General features: G+C 40.7%; 1 protein-coding gene across 4 annotated transcripts in view; it reads left to right on the top strand.

Moving 5' to 3' along the window:
* Positions 1–922: 922 nt before the first annotated feature.
* Positions 923–22209, top strand: part of DAPL1 (death associated protein like 1) — a 48786-nt gene continuing 27499 nt past the window's right edge. For 2 of the 4 annotated variants that reach the window (XM_060626819.3, XM_060626820.3), the window contains exons 1-3: positions 923–1057; positions 11254–11341; positions 14773–14833. In XM_060626819.3, the coding sequence (XP_060482802.1) occupies positions 1000–1057; positions 11254–11341; positions 14773–14833 (207 nt within the window). In that variant the 5' untranslated portion in view covers positions 923–999. Of the gene's footprint in view, positions 1058–11253; positions 11342–14772; positions 14834–19535; positions 19785–19824; positions 19855–22209 lie in introns of those variants that run through there. The other 2 variants (XM_060626817.3, XM_060626821.3) reach the window with 2 other exon arrangements.

Here is a 22209-nt window from a genome sequence, read left to right as displayed (position 1 = left end):
GAAATGTGTTCTACACATATTTTATTTGCCCTTCAGTTTGTGGCTGGTCTACATTTCCTTAACAATGTTTTCTGAAGAGCAGAGGTTTTGGATTTTATGTCTTTTTGCTTTTGTTTTTGGTTTTTTTTTTTTTTTTTTTTTGAAGTGTAGAAGTCTCTAATTATACTGAAGAACAAAGAAATATTTCTAAGTAACTGCCATATGCTCAACTTTGATCAGCACTGGAGATACAATAAAGCTTAAATTTGGACTTTTTCTTGTTAACAAAATTGGCATCTATTGGCTCCTAGCCTACTTTTTCACTGTCTTATCATGAATAGTTTCACATCATTAAATATTATTTGAAAACATGACATGTAATGTGTACCTAGTATTCTCATGGCTATATCTTAACTATCCCACTGTATTTGGGAATGTTTATATTGATGCCAATCAATTCTAAAAAATAAAGAAAAAAACACATGATTGCCATCCTTGTGAAGAAGTCTCTGTGCACATCCCCAATTATCTTCTTAGTATGAATGTTCACAATGACAAAAGCTGGGGCGAAGGCATAGTGCTTTGTTTTCTAAGTGTCTCTTCAGAAAGACTACGGATGTCTCCAAACAAAAATCTTGACCTCCTTGTCGCACCAGAATGCAACCGAGAGCCTGTCACATTGTAGATGCACTGTATATACTTGATGGATGAATAGTTGGTGAGAAAAAGAATTCCACTGAACTTCATCCTCTCCCCTGCCTCTGGCAAAAGAAAACAGGAGTTCCCTTAGCCATCTACCTTGCCTTCTGAGATAAAGGGAACAAGAAGAAAGCTTTCTTGTAAGAGAAAACTTGCCAAGGAGATGGAGGTTCCCAGAAAGAGAGGTGACAAGCCCTGTTGCTGCTCGGCAATGCCCTGAAGGGGCCCCGCCCCCAGCCCATATAAAGCCAGGGTGCAGTGGGGCAGCAGCTGGCGCTCAGCCTCCAGAGCACCGGACTGGCATTGACACTGGCACACGCTATGGCAAATGAAGTGCAAGTCCTGCTCTCCCCGCTGAAAGGGGGGCATCCTCCTGCAGGTAGGCTACCCACCTGCCCTCCATCCTGCAGATGACCTCACTGGCCTCACTGCTGTCGCTGCTCCTCTTTCCACCAACACCTTCGGGGGAGGCACCCCAACAGAGTGGAGGTTCTTAACATCCACTGTTGCTTTAACTTCATGCAACCTGCTTTCCCCCTATGTCTTTTTCAACCTTCTGGGCTTGTGTGCAAACCACCTGGGGGTTTGTCAAGCCCCAGCTGAATTAAAAGCTAATGATCTAGGAAGGTATAAGGGACTCAGTGCTCGTGAAAAGGGATCTTCCCTTTCTGGCTGGAGATTAGCAGTGACACATCCACAGGAAGGTGATTGCCATGGCAACCTTCCTCCCAAGAAGTTCCAACCCTAAGACTCAGTCACCCCAAGATGCCTGTACATCATCTGACTTTGTACCCAGGCAAACCAGTTTCCACAAAGAGGACAGCAACTTTATTTTTCTCTCTTTCTCTTCAGGCTTTGGGATTGGGCAGTGCTATCAATAACGTAGTTTACCTTGTTATCAAACTAAGGAGCACTTTTTAATAAGGACCCAAGCACTGGAGGGGACTGACTAGAAAAGGTAGCAATCAACGTGTTTTGCAAAGTAGCCACAGTTTTCTCTCACTCTTTTTTTTTTTAACTTATGCTCTCTGAAATATGGAAATTAGTTTTATTGTACTTAACCATATGTTCATATAGATTGGCTGAGGTATGCAGGACTATTTTTAGCCAGTTTTATGTTCTTTCAAATGTCTTCCTTCTTTTTTCCTTAAGAAAGATCTCAAAATCTTGACCACTTTGTTCTTGCTTTTCTCCATTTACAAAATTTATTTATTTATTGGTGTAATTCTTTGGCACCTCTAAGCCAAGGTTATTTCAGCCATCTTTGCTGCAGAGGATGCTGTCAGGTGTAACCTTCAGAAAGCTTCAAAAACTGACACAGAATTCAATGGCTTTCTGGTGGGTGGCCCACCTGAAAAGAGTCCGAATTTTACTACTAAATCTGAGCTTCAAGTTTTGGACACAGTGCCCTGGTTTCCTGTAGCAGACTCCTGACATTTTATATTTGTAATTGGATTTAGCAGTATTTAACATTATCTGTATTTAAAGTTAATGATGCTAACTAATGGTCAGGAACTATACATGCACATTATTAGAGGAGAAGCTCATTACAGAAAGACAAAAGAAAAAAGAACACATTCTCTTCCCGCCACTTCCACCCCAATCCTTCATAAAACGGATAAGCTAAAACCTGATTTGCTAAATTACATTTATGCACAAAGAACACAGAGATAAACTTAACCAAATGAAAGTTTGAATGAAACCACCGGGAACTTTCTGTCCCTCCACTAATGATTGCTAATTACTCCGTGTACATAGCACACCATGACTCCATCAAGCATGTCACAATGCCTCTGGCATGACAATTAATTATTATGAACTGTGACACTACAGATAAGAGGTTTGGGATAATTGGAATGGAGATGAAGGCAGACTTTGGCCTCCCCGCTGAGAGCAAGGGAACAAAGAAACCTCATCCTTCAGCTCGTCTTGCTACATATTTGAAGCCTGAATCAGTTTGCTATGGCGCAAAATTGTATTCATGGCACAAAAATAATTCATTGCCAAGACTCCACTAAAACAGCACCTGACTTTTATAAACAATATAGAGATCCCTGAGAGCAGGAATCAGACGGGATTTGGTGGGGAGGGGCTGACATGGCCTTTGGAATCAGGCAGTCCCTAGGCTTAAACTCCGTTCCACATCTCTGGCCTCAGTTTCCTCATCTTTAAAGCAGGGGCTAATAGGGGTGCCTGGGTGGCTCAGTCAGTTAAGCGCCTGACTCTTGGTTTCGGCTCAGGTCGTGATCCATGATGTGGAATCGAGCCCCACATCTGGCTCTGCTCTGAGCATGGGGCCTGCTTGGGCTTCTCTCTCTCCCTCTCTCTTTGCCCCTCCCCTGCATACACCCCCACACTCTCTCTCTCGCTCACTCTCAAAATAGATAAACTTTTTTAAAAAGTTGAGATAGTATTTAAAAAAAAAAAAAATGAAACGTCTGCGAAGTTAGCCAGCTGTAACTCTTTCCCGCCTACATGTGCAGTCTTAGCTGCTTTTCTTTCACGTATATGAATACAATATTTTGCATCTCTGTCAGCCCTGGTTATATATTGGTGCTGTGAAACAAGTCTACATTAAACATGACGTGGCCTAGGCGCTCGTCAGCGTAGCTTTGACTTTTCTGTTCTTCTGATTTGCCTCGCTCTCAGTTTTAGAAGAACCCCATTACACGAAGAGCCAAAAATATGTGAGTGGAAAGTAAGATGAGGAAGCCAAGTAATTCGAAAGAGCAAGAATTCCTGCGTTTTTCTGCATCTCTTTCACTTTGTAATTTGGTTTAAGTCAAATGAATCAGAGCCATCAGAGGGGTCACCATGGAACCCCCAGAGAGAATCAGTTTTCTGGCTCATTAAAGAGAGAAGGAGGTTTGGAGACATGCTCAAGTGTGACTCTCATGCAGAAGATGAGGGGGACGCCATGGCTACATAAGGACAGGTATCATTTAAAATAAAACAAATACCAAAGGCTTAATTCTCAACTCCAGTCTGCTCAAGTCATCGTATGGGGGTTAGTCTGTGAGGCTCGAGGAGACGCTGTGTGATACCTGCTACCCCACACATTACAGGGCCAGGGGTTGGGATGACCATAGGACCAGCTGGTCTCCTAGACATGCCCACAGCCCTGCAGACCAACGATGCACCCTCATCCTTGTTTCACAGAGGAGCAGACTGAAAGCCAGCAAGGTTGAGGGACTGGTCCGAAGCCACAGCTAATGGGGAGTGGGGCTGAGCTTTGAAAAGAAAGTGGGTGGGGCGCCTGGGTGGCTCAGTCGGTTGAGCGGCCGACTTCGGCTCAGGTCATGATCTCACCGTCCGTGAGTTCGAGCCCCGCATCAGGCTCTGTGCTGACAGCTCAGAGCCTGGAGCCTGTTTCAGATTCTGTGTTGCCCTCTCTCTCCCTCCCCTGTTCATGCTCTGTCTCTCCCTGTCTCAAAAATAAATAAAATGTTAAAAAAAAAAATTTTTTTTTAATTTAAAAAAAAAGAAAAGAAAGTGGGCCCCATGGCAAAGCTCTCCTGCTCTAAAGCCCTCTCTCATTACTTCACCACCTTCTCCTGACTCTCCTTTTGGGTCTTGATTGGCATATTAAAATGGGCTGAAACATGGGGCCCTTGGGTGGCTCAGTCGATGAAGCATCTGACTTCAGCTCAGGTCATGGTCTTGTAGTCCGTGAGTTCAAGCCCCGTGTCAGGCTCTGTGCTGACAGCTCAGAGACTGGAGCCTGCTTTGGATTCTGTGTCTCCCTCTCTCTCTCTGCCTCTCTGCCCTCACGCTCTGTCTCTCTGTCTCTGAAAAATGAATAAACATTTAAAAAATCTTGAAAAACATGGCCTGAAACATTGACTGTAAATGCAAAGTGAATGTTTTGCGAACATCTAACCTTTAGTTAAAATCTTCAAATATAAGTGCTAAGTCACAGGCAGAGTATGCACAAACCTTTGTGTTATTCAGCTTTCCCCCATTCATTTTCCACTAATTAGTGAAGGAAAAAAGTTTATTTTGCTGGAGGATGTATCTTTCTTTACCTTGACTACCATCTACCAAAACCTGTTGTCTGGAAAATCTTAACTGAAAAGTTATTATATAGTATTAATACTACTCAGAGATAGGAGAGCAAAGGTTCATTTTCCCCACATAAATTTAGATTTTTCTGATGAAACTATCCAAAAGGGCATCTTTCTCTTTTACATTTTTTAAATCTCTAGTTCATTTTGCTTATTGAAAGGACCTAGTCTTATCTTATATATTTGTACTGAAAAACCTGTTAAAATGTTTAATCAGTTCATATTTACCTTGCCCAATTGCAGTTGGTCCTTCTACAGAAATTCAAAAGGCAATATAGTCTCAAACATGGAATTGTGTAAATTATTACATCTTTAAGTAAACTAATTTAGATACAGTGAAACCTTGAAGCATTCTCATGAGCAGACCTATCTGGTATATTGAAAATGGGCAAGTACCTAATTGTGTTGGATTGTAAATACTTATTTGCAATGGTTTACCAACAGGCTGGGAGACCAGTGTGATCAGTATTCCCAGCAGAACTTTGAAGATGACCCTCCCACAAACTGGTTCCATCTGGTTCAGTCACCCCAAGTAGTGAGAGCCTTAATCGATATCTTAGTGTATCCATCTACAGTATGGGGATATTAACTTCCATGTCTTTCTACTGTACATGGCTGACCAAGTAAATTACCTACCTACCAGAACAACTTTGGTATAAGAACTGTGCTCTGGAAATCCAAGGTGTCTGTGGTTTACTTATGCTTCCTAAATGACTGAGAGCATACAGCCATCACAGAGAGAATTCAAAGATTCCTGGATGAAAGTAAGAATCTTCTGGGAGGATTTTTAATTTCCCTTTAAATATCTTTGTTTTATTGTTCTTAAGGACATTCTTAAGAATGCATTCTTAAACTTCTTTCGACATTCTGTTAAGTGCCTTATATTCTTTCAAAGGGAGGAAAGTAATTTATTTTGGAGTTAAGACTTTATAATAAAGATCATCTAGTTCAACTTCCAGCAAATTCTCCAAAATCCTCCTAAGATGTTCATGGCAAGTGGACTTTTTTTTTTTTAACACACTGAGAGCCAAGGGACTTACTCTTGTCCTAGGCAACCTACTTCACTTGAATGACACAAACTAGCCAGGCTTTCAGGAATGTTCATCCTTTGGTCTTCATTCTCTCCTCTGGAACAACGTGAAATAAATATGAGTAATAAAGATTGTCAAGTGCCAACCATGAACCAGGTGCTTGTATCATCTCTATTCTCTAGAGCAACCTGAACAAATGGCATTATTGAAGGATGTAGAAACTGAGTCTTAGAGAGGTTAAAGTATCTTGCTCAAGGTTCCAGAGCTCAAGGTTCTAGAGCTATCCTGATCCTACATAAAATTTCCTTACCAAGAAGCCATTCCTCTTCCACATGATAGTCCCTCAGATCTTTGAAGATGGCACCTAAGTTCCCTTGAGTCTATCTTCTTCAGAAGTGATCTTTCCAGACTCCCCAGTTCCCCCTCTGGTCTAGACTTCCCTAGATTGTCCAGCTCCTTGCAGATGAGTGGCACAGAACTCAACATTCCAAATGGCTTCTCATTCTTAACTATTGCTTATTTTAACTGTTAACAAGTTGGCTTCTATAGTTGGTGACAATAGCCTGGTGGAAAAAAAATATGTAGAAACAATAGCATCAGGGAAAACACAAAGAATATTAATAAGAAAATAATTACAGCCCTCCATATTTCAAAAGCACTTGTCACTGGGGCACCCGGGTGGCTCAGTCAGTTAAGTGTCCGACTTCGGCTCAGGTCATGATCTCACAGCTCGTGGGTTCGAGCCCCACATCGGGCTCTGTGCTGACAGCTCGGAGCCCGGAACCTGCTTTGGATTCAGTGTCTCCCTCTCTCTCTGCCCCTCTCCTGCTCATGCTCTGTCTCTCTGTCTCTCAAAAATAAATGAATGTTAAAAAAATTTTTTTTTTAAAAAGATACCTCACTTGTCACAAGGAGAATAAAAAATACAATGGGAGAGGTACTGACGGCCCAAACTCTAGACCTCCTGTTTGACTCCTCTCAGTAGGAGAGACAACAGTGCTGTGTATGCCATCACCCCTCACACAGAGGTGCACGCCTCCTTAGTCTTCCCAGAAAAGCCATCCCTTCATTTATTTCACATTTACATTCCCTGGCTGTTCAGAAGATATTTTCACATCATTTGATTTCTGTTGCTGATTACTCTCTATGCCTTTTTCTCACGTAATGTTTGTGTGTGTGTGTGTGTGTGTGTGTGTGTGTGAATTTAAAGCAGATCATGTGTAAAAATAGCATTTTTTTCTAGACTGCATCTAATATTACAAAATTCTAACAAGAGGCTTTTATAATCAATGAAAAAACAACTTGGTGATTCAAAATGACCAAGTGGAGTTTATTCCATGAATGCAAGAATGGTTTGATAGTAAGATATCCATTAATATATCTTTATATATTAATATCTGTTAATATAATTAACCACATTAATGACAAACACCATGGGTCATATCCATGAATGCTAAAAAGATATTTGTAATTTTTAAGCCAAATGAAATAGTAAGAGTATTTCCTTAATATGAAAAAATATATAAATATATATACATATATATCTGTGTGTATGTGTGCGTGTGTGTGTGTCCACCTAAGTGGAAAAACATGAAAAGCAATCTCTTAAAAATTAGGATAACAAAGACGTCAACTACCATGACTAACATTATTTGACAGGAAGTAATATTATAATTCTTTGCAAGTTATATAATTTTTTTACCCGAAAAACCTAAGGGAATCAACAACAACAAAAAAAAACCTATTATAAATAATAAGAATTCAATAAGATCTAGGTATAAAATCAATGATATAAGAACAACAATCTGTCAGAGTTATCATTGAAGAATCAACCCCATTTACAATAGCAACAGCAACAAGAAAGATAAAATGCTTAGGGGTTAAACTTAAGAATAAATGTGTGAGATTTATGCAAACCAGTTCCTTTTTTTTAATGTTTTTATTTATTTTTGCAACAGAGAGAGAGCATGAGCAGGGGAGGGGCAGAGAGAGAGGGAGACAGAGAAGCAGAAGCAGGCTCCAGGCTCTGAGCTGTCAGCACAGAGCCCGATGCAGGGCTCAACCCCACAGACTGTGAGATCATGACCTGAGCCAAAGTCGGATGCTCAACCGACTAAGCCACCCAGGCGCCCCTTATGTAAACCAGTTCCTGAGCGACCCAAAAGAATACATAAACAATGGAAAAGCATACCATGTTCCTAAATAGAGAGCCACTAGGAATATAAAGATACGAACTTTCCCTTTAAAAAAATCTATAAATTTAAAGTGAGACCATTAAAAAAAAAAAAAAATACCAGCAGGACTGTTAAGGAAAGAATTGACAAACTGATTTTAAGGTTCATATGGAGGGGCACCTGGGTGGCTCAGTCGGTTGAGCATCTGAACTTGGCTCAGGTCATGATCTCGCAGTACGTGGGTTTGGGCCCTACATTGGGCTCTGCACTGATAGCTCAGAGCCTGGAGCCTACTTTGGATCCTGTGTCTCCTTCTCTCTCTGCTCCTCGCCACTCTGCTCTCTCTCTGTCTCTCTCAAAAATGAATAAACATTAAAAAAAATTTTTTTTAATAAAGTTCATATGGAAAACTAAATCAGAATAGCTAGTAAAATTCTGCAGAGGAAACAGCAAAAATGTATTAACTCTATCAGACATTAAAATGTAATGCTACCATCACTGTGTGTCAACTATTCTTTAATAAATAAATATATATTGCTACCATCATTAAACTAGAGTTGCAACTGCAGTAAAGAGATTAACAGAACAGAGTAGAAGTCAAATAGAAAAAAATGGACAAAAATTTGAGCAGTTCATGAAAAGGAAATACAAATGGCTTGTAACACGCAGAAGCAAGCTCAACCTTTAATAAAATAGAAGAAATGCAAATTAAAATAAGATATCTTTTTCTTTGACTTCTTCGTTGACAAAACCAAACATTTCCAGCTCCCATTGTTGCCGGAGGTAGGGGAAAGGAGCACTGTCCTCAGAGCTCCTGAGATTGTAAACAGGTACAACCTCTGGGAAGGGCAATTTGGCAAGATGTAACAAAATTCCAAATGCACATAGAACAAGATCCCTTGTAGGAATTTATCCCACGGATATACTTGCACTTGCGCAAAATTATGCATATAAAGCAATATTTGTTGCAGCATGATTTGTGACATCAATGAATTAGAAACATCCAAAATGTCCAACATTTGGGAGTTGGTTAAGTAAACACAGAATGTTCATATAATGAAATTTTAAAGTAGATGTTAAAAAGAACAACACATGTCTACATAGATAGGGAATTTTCTCCAAAATGTATCATTGAATGAAAAATATAAACTAACAAGATGCAGAACAATGTGTATCTTATGCTGCCATTTAAAAAATAGTAATATGATGAATGGATAAAGAAATTGTGGTTTATGTACACAATGGAATACTACGTGGCAATGAGAAAGAATGAAATATGGCCTTTTGTAGCAATGTGGATGGAACTAGAGAGTGTGATGCTAAGTGAAATAAGCCATACAGAGAAAGACAGATACCATATGGTTTCACTCTTATGTGGATCCTGAGAAACTTAACAGAAACCCATGGGGGAGGGGAAGGAAAAAAAAAAAAAAAAAAGGTTAGACAAGGAGGGAGCCAAAACATAAGAGACTCTTAAAAACTGAGAACAAACTGAGGGTTGATAGGGGGTGGGAAGGAGGGGAGGGTGGGTGATGGGTATTGAGGAGGGCACCTGTTGGGATGAGCACTGGGTGTTGTATGGAAACCAATTTGACAATAAAGTTCATATTTAAAAAAAATAGTAATATGATGGGGTGCCTGAGTGGCTCAGTCGGTTAAGTGTCCGACTTCATCTCGGGTCATGATCTTGTGCTTCGAGCCTTGCATCCAGCTCTGTGATGACAGCTCGGAGCCTGGAGCCTGCTTCTGATTCTTTGTCTCTGTTTCTCTCTGCCCCTCCCTGGCTCACACTCTGTGTCTCTCTCTCCTTCAAAAATAAATAAACATTAAAAAAACTTTTAATTAAAAATTTTTTTTTAATTAGTAATACAATGGGGCACCTAGGTGGCTCAGCTGGTTGAGTGTCTGACTCTCAGATTCAGCTCAGGTTGTGATCTCAAGGTTTGTGGGTCCAGCCCTAGGTCAGGCTCTGTGCTGGCAGCATGGGGCCTATTGGGATTTTCTCTCTCTCTCTCTCTCTCTCTCTCTCTCTCTCTGCCCCTTCCCTGCTCTCTCTCCCTCTCTCTCTCACACACACACAAAACAAATAAACATTAAAAGAAAGTAATTAAAAATTAAAAACATTAAAAATCATGATATGTAGAATATCTGGATAAACACATTGGAAACATGTAACATTAGCAGTACCTAGGGAGATGAACTGGGAGCTGGAAATAATGGCAGGAGGGAGACTGCAGACCTCTTCGTGCTTTTTGAATTGTGTGCCTTATGCGTATTTTACAAAATCAGCAAAATATGTAATAATTTTTAAAGAACAAGGGTAAAGTCAAATTCACAAGTGCATTGAGAAATAGAATGGGTTTCCCTTATTTTTCACTTTATTGGAACTAGTTTTAGAAATTGCCGATTTGGCGTTTCCATAAAGAGAATTAACAAGTTCAAACAAATCAATGTCCATGTAGCTTTTTCTCATTTGAGTTTGTCAGATTTGAGATGTGCACATTTCCTGGGAACAGAAAGAAGTATTTGCTTTGACTTGCAATCTGAAATGGGTTGTTCCTTTTCAAAAGTTGATTTCATCTGACATTGTTAAACACTTGAATTGCTGTTAGGTCATCTGTAGCCTAATTAACACTAATTGATCTCCTGAATGGCAGGATTATTAATGTAGTTTAATTACTCATTAGAACCTCTGAGCTTGGCCAACATCAGAGGTTTGGGGTCCTGGATGGAAGGTGGGTATCCAGTGGGATCAGAGGCATTTCTCTTGAATTAAATGCCTGTTACCACTGCATGCCCTGACTTTTGGCTCATCTCTCAGAATCTGGCTTTTGAACGCTCTAGTTGGAAAAAAAAAAAAAAAATGCAAACCTTGCAAAAACTTTAATCTTGTGGGAAAACAAGAGGGTCACATTGTAATTGTCTGTTGCTATCATAAAGAATGTAATTGGTTTGATAACAAGAAAAAATGTTTTTCAGTGAAACACCTAAGGGAGTATGTTGTTATTCTCCTCCCCAAACCAAAAGTGTAAACCTCTCTTGTTTTTTTTAGCCTCAGTTCCTGCTCTCCGCACATCAAAAAGCAGACCTCAGCCCTTCTCCCCTTCCCCACCTTGTTTGCATGACACAATATTTTTTCTTCAATTCAGGGTAACGTTTTATTGTGTTATTTTAGATAAAAGCTTAGATCTTCAGAAAGTAAGTTCTAAAATTTTTTTTCAAGTCTAAATTCATACCTTGAATAACAAAGCAAGACTACTCTTTCTATTCTAACCACGCCTCTGTGTTGATGCTTATTTTGTATAGTAAAAGCCGGAGGAATGCGAATTTCCAAAAAACAAGAAATTGGCGTCTTGGACAGACACACCAAAAAAACGGGATTAGAGAAAACAAGGTAGGGATTGCCTGATTTCTTCTCTTTCATCACCTCAAGGAGTTTTGAGTGACTCTGCTTCCAGAAGTCAGAGGCCTCCCTGCATTTTAGGACAAACCAACCCTTCCTAGACCTTTGCTGAACAGGGTTAGAGGCAGCCAGCCCAGGAGGGGTGGTGTTGGGGGGATAAAGATGAAAGGCACATTCAGGTGAAAGGTGACTACCTTCTAGAAGATTCTGGACCCCCTCACCCTCCTCCTTCTCTCTGCAGCCAGCCCAGCTGCCTTGTCCTTATACTTAAAAAGCACAATCCTGACTTCCTCTAAACCTGACTCATGTTCTTTTAGCCTATTTTCACATTAGCCTTTAAAATAGTGTCCCTAGGCTGGCCCTAGTTTCATAATATGCTTTCTGCTGTAGCAAATCTTCTTAATTAAAAATAAATGGGGTGGGTTTCTTTTTTTTTTGGGGGGGGGGGGTTTGTTTTAAATCCATCACTCAATTATTTAGAAAATAATGGCCACTATATTTGGCATGGCCAGAAGGCATATAGATACTGAGGTTAGTTTCTCCCTGCTCATTCCCCTGTAACCTTGACAGAAGGCACTATTCCCAGAGCTAAGCAGAGAGCTGTGGGCTGGTCAGGCGCGCAAATGGCCTAACCACTGTGTACTGTGGTTAAAGAAAATGTGTTCCAAAAGAAAGAGACCTGCAAAACTGGCTCCTCCAAGTAGGTAATGAGGGCACTTCAGGGACAATTTCAAGATGGTTTCCATAGATGACTCAATAAGTGATTCAAAAAGAAATCAATTGGAGGACATTCAAGATGTATCCTAAAGAATTATAATGGTAGTAGTCCCAGAAAGAGAATGCAGAGGGAAATAGACTGTGTAATTTCTGTGGCTGTTTCATGTAAAATTATCTTTAATTCACTTTATTTTTTTAAGAGAGAATGAGTGGGGGAGGGGCAGAGGAAGAGAGAGACTCTCAGGCAGGCCCCACACCCAGCACAGAACCTGACTTGGGGCTCAGTATCACAACCGTGAGATCGTGACCTGAGCCAAAATCAAGAGTTGAATGCTTGACCTACTGAGCCTCCCAGGTGCCCATCTTTAAATCACTTTTGAAGTTTTCTTCCCAATTTCTGGGAAAGAATTTTTTTGAGTATTTGTGCCACTTTAAAATGAAAGGCTCGGGGCGCCTGGGTGGCTCAGTCAGTTAAGTGTCCGACTTCGGCTCAGGTCATGATCTCACGGTCCGTGAGTTCGAGCCCCGCGTCGGGCTCTGTGCTGACAGCTCAGAGCCTGGAGCCTATTTCCGATTCTGTGTCTCCCTCTCTCTCTGCCCCTCCCCTGTTCATGCTCTGTCTCTCTCTGTCTCACAAATAAACATTAAAAAAAAAAAAAATTTTTTTTAATTAAAAAAAAAAAAAATGAAAGGCTCATTTGCCCCGTTACCAGTACGTTTTTGTTTCTTCTGCTATCAGAAAATAACTATCACATAATGAAAGCCAATGCTATAAATCCTCAACAGTGGGGGTCACATTTTATTCATCTCCGGACCCAACATCTAGGACAGTTCTTAGAATAGAGAAATCACTTGAAATTGAAAGCTGGCTTTATTCTGTAACTAAAACCTGATTCAGGCATAAGCCCTGTTTATTGTGACCTGGTTAACATGCCTGGGCCAGGGGCTCAGGAACAACTAAAAAGTCATGGCTTAGGGGCACCTGGGTGGCTCAGGTGGTTGAGCAACCGATTCGGATTTCAGCTCAGGTTGTGATCTTACTGTCTTGAGATCGAGCCCCGTGTCAGGCTCCACACTGGGCATGGGACCTACTTGAGATTCTCCCTCTCCCTTTCCCTCTGCCCCTCCCCTGCTCACACTGTCTCTATCTCTCTCACAAAAAATAAAATAAAAGTGTTTGCTTAGATATATCATCCAGTTGTCAGCCAGTGGACAAGTCATTTATTTCTCTACACTTCAGAAAATGGGGACTTAATTGTGTCGTCAGCTGAATGATGTGGGAAGGGTTGACTAGAGAGTAATAAAGTGGAGATTGGAACCCTCTTAAAAAACTCAATTGTTGCCTAAGAGTCATTAAAAGATGAGAATGGGACCACTTCAAAACCTAAACAGCAAGAAGTAGCTCACTCTCTCTTGCCCTATTCACCAGCAACAGATATAGGTATGTGAGGCCTGATATGTGTAGGATTTGGGAGCCATTTTAAAGAAAAATAGTAAAACATTATAGCTATGAATGGCTAGGAACCCTCCTGAGGGAGAAGGAGCCTGTTCAGGGGGAGGCCTGAAGCTGAAGCTTCATTAGCTCCACCCTAAATTCACCTCTGCTGTTGTCATCGCTTTGTGAGTGTATGCATGAGATACGAGGGCCTCATTTTCATGGACAGGCATCCCTCCTTACATCTTGGAGAATGGCTTTTGCGAAATGTATCATAGAAAATAAATTTCTGAGCATCATCGATCTATGTCCATTTCCTAATAACTTCTAACCAACACAAAACATCCAGAAAAAAAAATGCCAAGTACAGTTTCCATCAAGAAATTGTACTGCAGGCTGAGCCCTAACTGATGCTCTCCTACAAAATAAATTGGCCTGAGAAAAAGAAGCCGGACACAAAGGAGTATTTGCTGTGTGATTCATTGTATAAAGTACAGAAACACTCAGAACTAATCTACAGGGCTACAAGTCAGGGAAACAGTTATCCTCAGGGGCAGTTGGTTTAACTAGTTGTGAATATTCACCAGGTTATATACTTCAATGGAAAGATAAAACAAAAATACACTAGTAAAAGGGCACCTGGGTGGTTCAGTCGGTTAAGCATCCGACTTCAGCTCAGGCCATGATCTCACAGTCCGTGAGTTCGAGCCCCGTGTCAGGCTCTGTGCTGACAGCTCAGAGCCTGGAGCCTTCTTCGGATTCTGGGCCTCCCTCTCTCTCTGCCCCCGCTCTCAAAAATAAACAAACATTAAAAAAAATTAAATACACTAGTAAGAATAATTTGACCTACAAAGATTTTTGTAGCACATGGGCGCACAGAAGCAGAATTTTTTGCCTTCTAGATATTACCAAGCAAGTGTAAAGACTTAAAGACCAAGTAGATAGCCCCTTGTATAAATCATTTAGCCTCCTGGGGCGCCTGGGTGGCTTGGTCGGTTAAGTGTCCAACTTCGGCTCAGGTCATGATCTCGCGGTCCGTGGGTTTGAGCCCCGCATCGGGCTCTGGGCTGACAGCTCAGAGCCTGGAGCCTGTTTCAGATTCTGTGTCTCCCTCTCTCTCTGCCCCTTCCCTGTTCATGCTCTGTCTCTGTCTCAAAAATAACTAAACGTTAAAAAATTTAAAAAATAAATAAATAAATAAATAAATCATTTAGCCTCCTTAGTAAGAAAGTTTTCCCATCCTATATGAAATTTTGTCTCATCTTTACAGTGCCATTGCAAATATTGCCAAACTGCAGGCAATGGATACCCTGAACGACACACTGGAGAAGGTGAGTCACGGGTGAGGCCCCTCACAGGATGCGCCCAGTCAGTATTTATCCACCACACCAGTCTGCATGGGTGAACGAGCACTGACCACTGAGCCTCTACCCAGCTCAGAGATCTGATGTTCTATGAGAGAATCTGCTCTCGGTCCAAGGAACACAAAGAGGTTTTGGTGAGAAAAGTTGTTTCTCCCAAATTCCTAATGTCTATTTAATAAACCTGTTCAAAGATAAGATAGAAAATGAGGCAAGCATCATGATACCAAATTGGCACAGTTTTACTCTGCCATGTTTTTGTAAAAAAGCAGCTTATGTAATAGAAATTCAGAAGTTTTTGATCTTTCTCCCCTCCATGAGGAAATATTTGATTTCAAGTGAAGGTGGGTGGTGGAGGGTTGCATGGCTAAGGGCTGGAGGAAGATTAGGCACTGGGTTTATCCAGTAAAATTTTTTTATGAAGGTGGTTGGCCATTGCCATTTTTGTTTTCTGTTTTGTATTTCTTCTAAGTACCTCCAGAAACTCAGAAAACCCTTACCAGATCGACAGGGGTTTGGTTTGGATTTACTAGTTTGTTTTTACATTTTGTAGGTGAATGAAGTGAGGGTCCTTATTCTACTTCCAGAAGGCAAATACTTGCATTTAAGCCTGTGAATAACCACTCTTTCTGCTGCTTTCACATTAATTGAAGGGACAGGATTGCACAATTTATAGAAGGAAGACTAGCTATTGCCGTCAAAATCAGGGATCTGGAAAAGACTGGAGCATAAACTGAGCAGCTAGGCCTCTAGGGCCCCCATTTGGTAGTGACTTCTCCACTACCAAGGTCGATTTGACCTTGACCAAATTACTTACCCTGTGCCTTAGAGAAGTCATTTGTAAAATGGAGGCAAGGAAGAGTATATACTTCACAGGGCTGTTGTGTGAAACAGAGGAGTTTCTACATATGAAGTTCTTAGAACAGTGTCTGGCACCTAGTAATCTGTTTGCACTCTGTTCTGGTTAGTAGCACTGGTTTTATGACAGCGAAATAAAAAGGTGTGTGTATGAAGTCCATGGGGTGTAATAAGGCAGATGGTACATGGCAAGATCTTTTTTTTTTTTTTTTGTAATCTCTACGCCCAACATGCAGCTCAAACTCACGATCAAGAGTCACAGGCTGTACCAACTGAGCCAACCTGGTGCCCCAGGACAAGGCACGACCTTGATTATAGGCTACAGCTACAAAGCCTTCTAAGGTGGGGGGCTTGGTTCTCCTACAAATTGATTTGAGGTGAGGTCATAAGCAACTCTTTGCCTTCCTAGCTTTAGAAGAAGGGCAGGGATGGATGGTGCCCTGCCAGGGCAACACAACCTGCCTACTTCTGCGTCTCACATTCTCTTGCACCTGCCCACTATCTGCCTCTTCCTGAGGGGCCAGAGCAGGTCCACACTTGTAAGTGGAACTGGATGGAATGGACACATTCCCCTAGAATATATGTTAACCCCAAATAAAATGTTTAAAGAGAGTGGTCAATAGAGGTTGATTATGCTATGCTAGGTTGATGATGCTATACTATATTAGGTAACAGTGCCAGAGTCTAAATTGCTTTTTATAGACATATGTGCTTATGTCTATTACAGACAAGAGTTCTTTTCTTTTCCATTAAAAATATTACTTCCTTATTTCACAGATTAAAAGAAAAATCAAGGGGCGCCTGGGTGGCTCAGTCGGTTAAGCATCTGACTCTTGGTTTCGGCTCAGGTCATGATCTCATGGTTTCGTGGGTTTGAGCCTGACATCGGGCTCTGCACTGACAGGGCAGAGCCTGCTTGGGATTCCCTCTCTCCCTCCTTCTCTGCCCCTCCCCCACTTGCAAGGTTTCTGTCTCTCTCAAAATAAATAAATAAAAGGTAAACAAAAAAGAAAACAAAAGAAAAATCAACAGCAGTAATAACAAGTTGTATTCGTAAATCATAAGAAAACATTGAGCTGATGTGCTGTTTTAACAGCAACTATACCTATTTAAAAAAAAAAAAACACCTTTAATACTTAGTTCAATGTTTACTGTCATAGGACTGTGGCTAAGACTGCACAGGTTACTGGGTAGAACAGGTCTGACACAAGACATCAAATGGGTCTCCTGCTGCCTCTGTCACTCACTAGCTATGTGTCCTTGGGAGATTTCTTCCCTTTTCTGTGCCTCAGTTTCCCCATCTGTAAATGGGAATGTGGTTCATAGTATGCGCTTCCTTGAGATCCTGTGAGAAGAAAATGAAGTTATATGCAAAGTACAGCAGAGCCAGATGCAATTAGCCCTCATAAGTGTTAGCTTCTATCCCTAAGCAGGTATCCTACAGGACATCACTCAGAATCCCAGGCAAAGGATAAGAGGCCAGCAACAAAATCAAGTCCCAAGATCCCTGTGTATGACTATCTTGAATATGGTAGTTAGAGGGACCCATGTGTTTTCTTACCACGAAGAAAAATCCTCCCTGAATCCATAGTTCAGCCTGAAGCATAATAAGATTTTATAAGAAAGGTCAACTTGGAGTGGAAAGACCAATGCCTTTTAGAAAACTAGATCTGCTGAGATCAGTGGTTGTCAGAAGCTGGGGATGAGAGGAGCAGTTGACCACAAAGGGACAGGAGGGAATTTGGGGGGTTGAGGGTTCTGTCTCTTGATTTTGGTCACAGACTATACATACTTATGGAAAGTCATGGAACTGTACACTAAAAGGGTATATTTTACTGTAGATAAGTTATACCTTAATTTTTTAATGAAAAATGCATAAACCTTATAGCCTCATATAAAAATTAGGATGTAAGGATAGGTATCTGCTGATGAATTTTCACATGCATTATGATTCCCCTCATAATATGTATTGTCATGAAGACCCAACAATACACAATTAGCCAGAAGAAACACAGTAGCAGAAATGAGGGTCATATCTTCTGCATTTTAGTAACATTCATTCATGCACTCAACTAGAAGTATGTCTAGTCTCAAGAACCCATGTTAATTCTCATACCAATGCAAGAATTTAAAAGTCTAAGACAGAAAGAGGGCAGTCCTATTCATAGGATCTCATCAACCACTGAAACACGGTAAGAAATTTCTATCCATATGTTATTCATCTCTGGATGACCCACTTTAAAATCAACCTAGGGTTTGAGATTTGGGAGATTGAAAAACAATCCCCCAAAGCTTAGAATTGTATGAATCTAAGTGGCAAGCAGCCTAAAATTTTCCTCTTCCACTATTTCCAACTCCTCCCTGCACACAGACCTCTCTCCCACTACTTTTTTCCTTCCCTCCCTACCTCTCCAGTCAGCCCTTCCTGCCTCTTCCAGCCCTACATGATGAGAGAATTCATATTGCCTGGTGACAGGTCATACAACATGATATTCCTGCAGAAAAGGGGTTTTGCTTTTTTTGGTTTTCTTTTGTTTTTTACAAAAAAACATTTTTTAAATGTTAATTTTTAATTGTTAAAATGTTAATTTTTAAATGTTAAAAAAATATTTTTTTTAATATATGAAATTTATTGTCAAATTGGTTTCCATACAACACCCAGTGATCATCCCAAAAGATGCCCTCCTCAATGCCCATCACCTACACTTCCCTCCCTCCCACCTCCCCATCAACCCTCAGTTTGTTCTCAGTTTTCAAGAGTCTCTTATGCTTTGGCTCTCTCCCACTATAACCTCTTTTTTTTTTTTCCTTCCCCTCCCCCATGGGTTTCTGTCAAGTTTTTCAGGATCCACATAAGAGTGAAAACATATGGTATCTGTCTTTCTCTGTATGGCTTATTTCACTTAGCATCACACTCTCCAGTTCCATCCACGTTGCTACAAAAGGCCCTATCTCATTCTTTCGCATTGCCACGTAGTACTCCATTGTGTATTTAAACCACAATTTCTTTATCCATTCATCAGTTGATGGACATTTAGGCTCTTTCCATAATTTGGCTATTGTTGAAAGTGCTGCTATAAACATCGGGGTACAAGTGCCCCTATGCATCAGCACTCCTGTATTCCTTGGGTAAATTCCTAGCAGTGCTACTGCTGGGTCATAGGGTAGGTCAATTTTTAGTTTTTTGAGGAACCTCCACACTTTTCCAGAGTGGCTGCACCAGTTTGCATTCCCACCAACAGTGCAAGAGGGTTCCCGTTTCTCCACATCCTCTCCAGCATCTATAGTCTCCTGATTTTAGCTACTCTGACTGGCGTGAGGTGGTATCTGAGTGTGGTTTTGATTCGTGAAAACGGGTTTTGTAACCCCAAAAGCTCTCTAAACTAAAAATCTGGGAGAACCGGTCTCAGACCAAGTTCCATCAACTCCTTAAAGGCTGTTTGAACTTTTAGAAGTCATGTAGCTCCTCTGAGATTTATGGTTGCTCATTTAATCTTTTTTTTTTTTTAAGGCAAGGAATGAGAATGATACTGCCAAATATAATTCTTTAGACAGTTATGGAAGTTAAATTTGGCAATAGTTGTGAAGCTTCTCTGGACATGAAAGTATCTAGTTAAAGCATGAGTAACAAGGTTGGGTTATGGTGTGGAGGGGGATGGAATGTTGAAACCTAGTTAAAGTTGGGGCCACTTTTCAAGTTGCCAGATGTGTCACCATTGCCAAAGTTAGTGAGATATATGTGAAATGGGATCCTGGGGGAGTGGAAACTATCAAAGGCATCTGCAAATCTAAAAAGGTTTCTCCTGTTCTGTAGATTAACATCGCTGTAGGAGTATCCTTGAATTTCATTGACTGGAGCTGAATGTTTTGTTTTAAGCATTTTGCTTAACGGGGTGTGGAAATCAAAGTGCCAACATTCAAGTTGGAAGTTAACACCCTGGAAAGATGAATGGAAGAGCTCCAGTCTGCTAACACTACCTAACTTCAGGCTCTAAAACAAAACCTGCCGCTGATTTTCTTGCATCTAGAATTTCTCTCCTAGCTCCAGTCATGAAGATTTTTATCATACTTCTTTTGTGTTTTCTCTGAAACTAAAACTATAGGTTCTGAGGTCACAACTACCCAAGATGAAGGTAAATTCTCAATGGAGTAGTTTCTATTGATCTGCTTTTCAAGTTCAGTGTGTTGTCCCTTCTATGATGGAGTCACAGCAAGGCAGAATCCTTTTACATATACTGGCCTTAAATTCTTTCTCTTCTGGGGCTACCCTGGATTCTCTTATCCTAATAAATCTGGCAAGAAACACCTTTCTCTTTAGAAACCTATCTTTTTTAAAAAACTAAGATGAAAATTCCAAAGCTTCCCCAAAGTTCAGATGCCAGCCTGAAAGACAGCTGGTTGTAGGTTGTACTCTGGAAAGATATTCCTACTTATTTCTAGTTCCAGTTTGAAAATAAAATCTTCCTATTGCCCTTGATACAAAATTTACAGGAAAAAAATTAGGGTGTTTGGAACTTGACCATTTTATTTACAGTCTGATCAGTTCTGATGGAAGACTCTTTATAGACTCTCCACTGACAACCCCCAAGTCCTTCTACATTAAGGTGTTCCTGTTCCTGATTGAGGGAGTGGGGCGTAGGAGAGAACTTGATTCTCTTGTTGTATATTCAAGAGTTGCTATACAGTCTTGCTACTCCCCCAAACCTGTACATCTGTAATTTAATAATTATGGGCAACTTCCCTAAGCCTATGGTCTTTGCCAGAATTATTTCCACTTCCTTCTCAATCCTGTCAATTTTTTCCCCCTAAACTTTCCCAGATCAGTTCCCAGATGGCCAACAGGCCCCAGGGACAGTCTCCCATTCATTCTGATCTGCAACAAGCCCCTCCTAAAAAGCAGTTGAGCGGAACTTTTAGGATCTATCTCCGTTAAATGCCTTAGTTAAAATGTAACCCCTAACCCTTGTGCATTACTGGTGGAAACGTTAAATGGTACAGCCACCATAAAAAAACAATATGGCAGTTCCTCAAAAAATTAAACATACAATTATCACATGATCCAGCAATTCCACTTGTGGGATATACCCCAAATATTAAAAGCAGGGATTTGAATAGATGTTTGTACACCAGTGTTTATAGCAGCGTTATTCATGATAGTTAAAAGGTGGAAGCAACCCAAATGTCTATTATCCTATGGGCCTATCCAAATGAAAAGATAAACAAATTGTGGGTACATACACAGTCAGTGGGATATTATTCAGTCTTAAAAAGGAAAGGGATTCTGACACATATCACAACAGGGGTAACCCTTGAAGACATTATGCTAAATGAAATAAGCCAGACACAAAAGGACAAATATACTGCCTGAGTCCACTTCTCTGCGACACCTGAAGTAGTCAGAATTCATAGAGACAGAAGGTAGAATGATGGTTGCTGGAGGCTGGCAGTGGGGAGGAGGGGATGAGGAGTTCTTGTCTAAAGGATACAGAGCTTCAGTTTGATGTGATGAAGAAGTTCTGAAGATGAATGGTAGGGATGGTTGCACAGCCATGCAAATGTATCCGATGCCACTGAAGTGTACACTTAAAAATGGCTGAAATAGTAAATTTTGTTCTGTGTAGTTTACCACAATTTTTTAAGTGATGAGAAAAAAAAAAAAATGCAACCTCTAAAGTATGGAGATAAGCCTGAAGATGATCAGGTAACGAGTTAGTGCCACCAGTCCCCTCCTGTCCCACCCCCACAGGGGTCACTCTCATGCCTGCAGAGCAACAGTCAACTCTGGGGCTTCATCTCCTCAGTCTCGACTTGCCATCTTGCCCTGTCTCACCTTGGTTACTTGCCCACATTTCTGTTAGGTAAGAATTAACTTGTTTCCTTTCTCACCCCTTCACCTTATGTTTGACTTTAAGTACCTTGCCAAATTGTTGTCCTACCTGTAATCTCTTGAATGTGGTTGATCTGTTTTAGTCAACACTAAACACACCCAGTACTTCCAGTAGTTATCTGGAAGAAAACTACTAACGTTGGTGGCCTCTGAAGTTTCCTTTTGGTTCTAATGTTGAAAGAAAAACAAAACAAAACACTCTGCCCTGACCACACTATAAAATGCCTGTCATGTGGCCCAATGATAATTGATCTGACAAAAAAAAAAAGTCACTGGCTCTTTTTTGGGATTCTAAAGCAACATTTATGACCAATATCTCAATTATGTGTCTTCCTTCCTGCTGGAATGCCAGCAGAGACCATCCTTGGGTTTAATTATTATATTACTTCTGTCTGCTCATTGTAAAAGGAAAATTTTAGAAAAATACTGATAGGCAAAGTAAAGCAAATGACTGGGAATTGCCCTATAATTCCTCAAAGATAACCATTGTTAACACATCAGTGTATACTTTTCCAGCCTGTTTAATTTTTTAAGACTAAGAAGAAAGGACTTTCTGGAGTCAAGTTTCACATGAAGGGGAACTCTGTGTGCCCAGAGCTCA

Source organism: Panthera onca, chromosome C1 (assembly GCF_046562875.1).
Source record: "Panthera onca isolate mPanOnc1 chromosome C1, mPanOnc1 haplotype 2, whole genome shotgun sequence".
Classification (NCBI taxonomy): Eukaryota; Metazoa; Chordata; class Mammalia; order Carnivora; family Felidae; genus Panthera; species Panthera onca.
The sequence above is the reverse complement of the archived record's forward strand: the minus strand, read 5'-3'. Positions and strand labels throughout refer to the sequence as shown.